At 40.9% G+C, this 7,167-nt stretch overlaps 1 protein-coding gene across 1 annotated transcript in view; it reads right to left on the minus strand.

The window, feature by feature from the left end:
• Positions 1 to 6,634, minus strand: part of clstn1 (calsyntenin 1) — a 75,567-nt gene extending 68,933 nt beyond the window's left edge. Inside the window, exon 1 of the mRNA XM_084184849.1 lies at positions 6,352 to 6,634. Coding sequence (XP_084040975.1) covers positions 6,352 to 6,433 — 82 coding nt within the window. The 5' untranslated portion in view covers positions 6,434 to 6,634. The remainder of the gene's footprint in view (positions 1 to 6,351) is intronic.
• Positions 6,635 to 7,167: the final 533 nt, after the last annotated feature.

Here is a 7,167-nt window from a genome sequence, read left to right on the forward strand (position 1 = left end):
TGATCCTGTCACTTCGTTTGGAAAGCTGAGGGATGGGAATGGGGAAATGTAAATACTCACATTTGTAGACAAAGCTACAGATTGTGACTTTACCATGGCAAATAAATTATCTGAATGAAATCTAAATTTCATACATTCCCAGACTGCCATATTTATGTTAATCTATGCATCAGCTGTTCCGCTGTATGTTCTGTGAATGTAGACACAACAACATGGCCAGCTGACCGAGTGTGACGAAGAATGATTTAATATTCACAATTGAATGACCCATTCTTAACAGGTCACTGACTCGATTCAGCTGCCAAAGGGACCAGTCGAAAGAAAGTCACCACCAGGCCTACTTAAAGCTGGTTGTCACTGGTTGTCTTTTTCTCTGGCAAAAAAATGGCACACTGAAGAAAATCGAAATGCTCAAACTATGCACTTTCTGAAGATGATCTCATTCGCGTATTCTTGGGGGGCTTTTAACAGTGACCGCATTGTGACGTTCCAATTCCAACTCTGGGCCCAAAAGCTCTTTGTTCCACTGTGAATTCTATGAATAAATGAGGCAACGATTCAAGAGTTAACTTTGAGACAGGGGCCTCATTATATGGCAAGAATAGTTTTGCAGGAAGGGGGTGAGAAATCCATTCAAGGCATTATCATTATCTTACGGAAAAAAAGGCTAATGTTTTGTTGTGATCTGAGGGAGATAGGTGAGGGAAATCACAGGAATTGGTGAGTAGTGACCATATTCGATACACCATCTGTATAGCCTACATACAATGAACATGCACTTTAAACTGTAGGCTAATACAGGGCTTCTTCCAGCAATGTAGTTTGATAATAGATGGCTTTACAAGAAATTGTGTCACGGGGATAGATGTTTGAAGAAAATCACAAAATATACCAAACAAAATCACTTGGTGGTAGGTGGCATTTTCTTCACCAGTTCCCAGCTGAAAGCAATGACATTCAACGAACCTTACAGCCTAGGCCTAGTACAGGAACAAAGAGCTGTGCTCATTAATAGAGTAGAATAACAGTAAATATCTCTCTCCTTTATATTTCATATTTGACCTATAATGCCATCGATACCAGCCAAATTTGGTTTGCTAGGAAAACAAACCTGTAATCCTGGTTTCAGTGCTGAACAATGGTACGCAACTAAATGTAACAATATCATAGGGGGGAAATGTGGGTATTGTTATCTATACGAGTATCCACAAAATGTTTAGTTTACGACAACAGATTCCTGGTGTATCATGCATTCATTCGTCACAGACTTTTTTGCTTACTATTTTGTGATAAGAAGACCACTACTATTAGCACACTTAGACCATGCGGGCTAACCGGCCTTGGTGTTTAAAACAACCTGTGGCCTCTGAGGTGCACCTGTCCACCGATTTCAAACACAACTTCAAAAAATATAGAAAATGCATTTTAAGGGTTTGCATTTGTCACGTTTACAAAACATGGAATTTGTCTTCACTCTTACCCTTTGTAATCAAACCAACCTTCTGTATCAGTGCTAGGTCTGTAGACTACAATCCACAGGCATCAATAAGTTAAAACAACATGTCTCCCTAATGAATGGCAGGCAAAGCAAGTAGCAGGCCTGGGAACACTCGCACATGATCTTTAATATAATAATGATATGTGCATTTGTTAACTCCACTGAACAGAAAGCTGGGAACCCAATTTGTTAATTGGATGATGAATGAGCTGCCGAGATATCCTAGCAGCCGGCCTTCTTTGTCTGTGTATAGAGGCTGAGGCCCATGCATCATCATGCAGAGCTCTGCTCAGGCAGGCCAAGCATTTGACTGGGAGGCATATGGGGAGCGATTGGCTGGATACACTTTGTGTGGTAACATCAGAAAGCTAGAAAACATCCCACAGTATGATTGTGCCATTATCAATCATAATCTAAACCCATCCAAGCAGGATTCATTCCAATCATGTAAGTGTACAACTCCTTCAATAAACTATGTTTCTCCCCGTGAGTCAAATGATTGAGGAAAGACCAGTGCCTCAGAAATTTGAACAGAGTATATTTTTGCGGAAGAGGCACATGTTGTCCACCAGGCTGACAGACTGGCTATGCTTGGCTTATGCAAACGTAATTTTGGCCACTTAAAATAAGGATGCGCCTAAAATTAGGATAGACCAAGAGATGCTTGCAGATAGAGTGGTGTCTGGGCCCCTATTCAATAACAGCCTGAGTAGGAGTGCTGATGTAGGATCAGGTTCCCCCTGTCCATATAATCTTAGGAATGATGACCTTAAAAGCCAGTACTTTGTGTTCTCTTTGCATACAGTAGTGACACGTTTGAATGTGTGAACCTACTTTATTAATAACATAACTGGTTACTAGGAGACAGTACCAGGCCTGCCATCATTGGATCTCTACGCTTGCCATATCATGCCAATGCATCATACCCATACACTCTGAGGATATTTATATAAGTCAAGAAAGGACCTTCCAGTGGACACAATAGAAAAACCTTTGAAACAACACAGTGTTAAAAACACAAATCTATTGATTGAATGAGCAATGCGAATTGTTTAAATGGTCTTTTGTAGTGAGAAAAGTGCATGAGCATGTCATGATCACACAAGCATGCAACAGAACACAATTATTGTTGATGCATTGCATCGAGGCAATTGACCTTTAGACAAAGAGAAGCTCACAGCAAGATGTGGATTTCACAGGTCGCTTTCCTGATAAGAGCTGGGAAGTGAGCAGGTGCACTATCCAAACACAGAATGCCAAAAGAGAGTCATACACTGCCTGGTACTGGGCTGAAGGTCCTCTATAGGCTAACGTTACAGTGGCTTGCGAAAGTATTCACCCCCCTTGGCATTTTTCCTATTTTGTTGCCTTACAACCTGGAATTAAAATTGATTTTGGGGGGGGTTGTATCATTTGATTTATACAACATGCCTACTACTTTGAAGATGCAAAATATTTTTTCTGGTGAAACAAACAAGAAATAAGACAAAAAAACTGACAACTTGAGCGTGCAAAACTATTCACCCCCCAAAAGTAAATACTTTGTAGAGCCACCTTTTGCAGCAATTACAGCTGCAAGTCTCTTGGGGTATGTCTCTATAAGCTTGGCACATTTAGCCACTGGGATTTGCCCATTCTTCAAGGCAAAACTGCTCCAGCTCCTACAAGTTGGTTGGGTTCCGCTGGTGTACAGCAATCTTTAAGTCATACCACAGATTGTCAATTGGATTGAGGTCTGGGCTTTGACTAGGCCATTCCACGACATTTAAATGTTTCCCCTTAAACCACTCGAGTGTTGCTTTAGCAGTATGCTTAGGGTCATTGTCCTGCTGGAAGGTGAACCTCTGTCCCAGTCTCAAATCTCTGGAAGACTGAAACTGGTTTCCCCTCAAGAATTTCCCTGTAAATCAAATCAAATGTTATTTGTCACATACACGTGTTTATCAGATGTTGTAGCGGGTGTAGCGAAATGCTTGTGAATTATGTGTATTTAGCGCCATCCATCATTCCTTCAATTCTGACCAGTTTCCCAGTCCCTGCCGATGAAAAACATCCCTACAGCATGATGCTGCCACCACCATGCTTCACCCTGGGGATGGTGTTCTCGGGGTGATGAGAGATGTTGGGTTTGCGCCAGACATAGCATTTTCCTTGATGGCCAAAAAGCTCAATTTTAGTCTCATCTGACAAGAGTACCTTCTTCCATATGTTTGGGGAGTCTCCCACATGGCTTTTGGCGAACACCAAACATGTTTGCTTATTTTTTTCTTTAAGCAATGGCTTTTTTCTGGCCACTCTTCAGTAAAGCCCAGCTCTGTGGAGTGTATGGTTTAAAGTGGTCCTATGGACAGTTACTCCAATCTCCGCTGTGGAGCTTTGCAGCTCCTTCAGGGTTATCTTTGGTCTCTTTGTTGCCTCTCTGATTAATGCCCTCCTTGCCTGGTCCGTGAGTTTTGGTGGGCGGCCCTCTCTTGGCTGGTTTGTGGTGGTGCCATATTCTTTCAATTTTTTAATAATGGATTTAAAATGGTGCTCCGTGGGATGTTCAAAGTTCCTGATATTTTTTTTTATAACCCAACCCTGATCTGTACTTCTCCACAACTTTGTCCCTGAACTGTTTGGAGAGCTCCTTGGTCTTCATGGTGTCACTTGCTTGGTGGTGCCCCTTGCTTGGTGGTGTTGCAGACTCTGGGGCCTTTCAGAACAGGTGTATATATACACTGAGATCATGTGACACTTAGATTGCACACAGGTGGACTTTATTTAACTAATTATGTGACTTCTGAAGGTAATTGGTTGCACCAGATCTTATTTAGGGGCTTCATAGCATATGCACGCACCACTTTTCCATTATTTATTTTTTGAAACAAGTTATTTTTTTCATTTCACTTCACCACTTTGGACTATTTTGTGTGTCCATTACATGAAATCCAAATAAAAATCAATTTAAATTACAGGTTGTAATGCAAAAAAATAGGAAAAACGCCAAGGGGGATGTATATTTTTGCAAGGCACTTGACCTTAATCCATACAGCATAATCCAAAGAAACATTTTTTATCAGTATTTACAATGATGACATAGGCTAATCAATCAATAATCATGGAAGAAAAAGCATAGCCTACCTTTTGTATTTTCTAATTGTAAATTGTAAAGCACAAACTAGCCTTTAGCTAAATGTATCCATTATTGTCTCAAATATTGAATAGGCTACTCCGTTATTTGCATGGTATTCAAATCATGTCTAGACTGAGTAATTAAATTACTTAGTCACCACATGGATAGGCTACAATTTGATGCAATCACGGAAAGGGACGTTATTGCTTTTCAATGGTGGCCTCTTGCCATGCATCCTCAGCTACCTGACATGGCAACACAGTTATCACAAAGAACAAGAGTCGCTGGTGGAGCCTTCACTATACGACATCTTCGGATCTTAAATCGATATGACCCTTGCTAAAAGAATGAAGACGAATATGAACGTTTTCCTATTACTCAGAGCCTGTCGTTTTGAGCTTGAAAATGGGTGTGCCGTGGGAAAAAATGATACATTTCCATCTCCAGTGTTGCGCCTAACAGCGCATGTTGTGTACTGTTCTGATGCGCACGTGCCTTAACATGAAAAGTAGGCTACATTTGGAGCGTTCACATTGAGAGGTCACTGGAAAAAGGTCGATATGTAGCCTATACATTGATACTGAGAGGTCTTCATCTTTCAATATTGAACTGCTGGAGCGACGTGGACTGCCCTGCAGCAAAGGCATTCAGTGTTGGCAAACTATTTCTTCTTGTGTCTAATCCATCCATCATATCTTTGGCATTTCAGTGAGGACCGCTGATGCACCTGCAGCATTGTACTATTAGTATAATAGGGATTTTGCTAAGCCTGTGATGATAACACATTCATTTTTAAACCCAGCTACAAATGGTGCTTGTGAGGAGGATCTGCAATGCGTAGTTAACAAGCAACGATCAGACTTTGTGCGCCTGCAGCGTAGATAAACTATTAGGCTACCGAATCAAATAAATCTGTCTGGTTAAATAAAATGAAATAGGCCTAACAATGTGTTTGAAGCATTTAAACAAGCACTTAAATTCAGGGCTTTGGGGTAAAGTAGATTTTAAAAAAACATTATCCATGTTACACAAGTGCTACGTAGCCTTCTGCACCCGGTTTCCCAAAAGCATTTTAAGGCTAAGTTCACGATGAATTTAGCCTTAAAATGCTTTTGTGAAACCGGGCCCTGAACAATAAAAACAGGTGAAAGAAGCAGGCAAGGGGAAGCCTCTAGAGGATAACCATAGTATGGTCTCTGATAAGTTTTTTAAAAACATTTTTAGTTATGGGCTATATGAAATGTAATGCCAAAGTGCGTGTTTGCAAATTGAATTGTTTTTATGCAGATAAGCCTACAATGGCTGGGCACCCAAAATAGCATTGATGTCAGGCAGAGGGGAGAAACAGAAAACAACCTCGTTCATCCATACAGATATAATGCCCCCTCATGATTTCATGATACTAATTGAAATTACAGTGACGATACTAAATGGAAACAATTTAAGTTGGTTTTGATTGCATTTTTGATCAAATAGCTACAGTGTCGCGTGATGCATTGACACAGACGAAAAGCCTACTTTGTAGTGAGCGACATCCATCCGCTATGGCAATCAGTAGGTTGACCAGATACATCCTTTAGGAATGCCATATCATCTGAGTTTTTAATTGTAGCCTTTTATAGTAAACAATGTGTAGGCAAGACAGAGCATTGGCCTTAATTTTCCTTACATGGAAGGAGTTCGTTCGCCCGAACATATAGACAGACAATACAGAGATAAACCCTCGTCTTTGGCTTACCTTTAGCTGCCTCCACCGCACATAATAGTCCGAGGACCAATCCGACAACGGATGCAAAATGTTTATACCTTCTGATCTGCATCCCAAATTCGATTGACAACAAGGGACAATAAAAACAACCTTCTTATATCCTCGCCTATAATAAAATATATAGCTCTCTCAAGAAAAACAATTTCAGAAGATGTATTCGGCAACCGTGATACTCCTAAAATGGCCGCCCCCAGCGCCGCTTTGCTATTCCCTTCTATCACGGCTCGCTCTCTCTTGCAGTTTTGCAGCCATATCCAACCGGACCGATGGCTAGTGACGTCAATGCTGTTGTTGTGGGAGTGCTCGCAGCTAGTTTAGCTCAGACAGAGGGCGAGGGCCAAATGACTTCTATTGGTAGGATGAGTGACACCCAGGCTGGTGACACAGTCATGACTAGGACCACAGCGAGGAGGGGATGCATTGTTGGGAATGATATGCTTGTTTTTTTTTATTAGGCCTACAATAAGACTTGCTTATAGCCTAGTTCCTAATCAATCAATCAAATGTATTTATAAAGCCCTTTTTTACATCAGCAGGTCACAAAATGCTTACACAGAAACCCAGCCTAAAACCCCAAATGGCAAGCAATGCCGATGTAGAAGCAATGTTCTAGGAAGCTCTAATGTTTATGATAAATCAAATGAAACAACTGAATAGGGCAGCTGTTACAATATCTGTGTAAGTAAAGCAGGCCTAAATAAATACACACACACACCTGTCTTCACTAATGATTTACTGAGAGGCCATATTCCTTCTCATAACCTTTCTTTTACCTTTGTGTTCAAC

The sequence above is a fragment of the Coregonus lavaretus genome (assembly GCF_964263955.1).
Source record: "Coregonus lavaretus genome assembly, chromosome: 20".
NCBI classification, from domain to species: Eukaryota; Metazoa; Chordata; class Actinopteri; order Salmoniformes; family Salmonidae; genus Coregonus; species Coregonus lavaretus.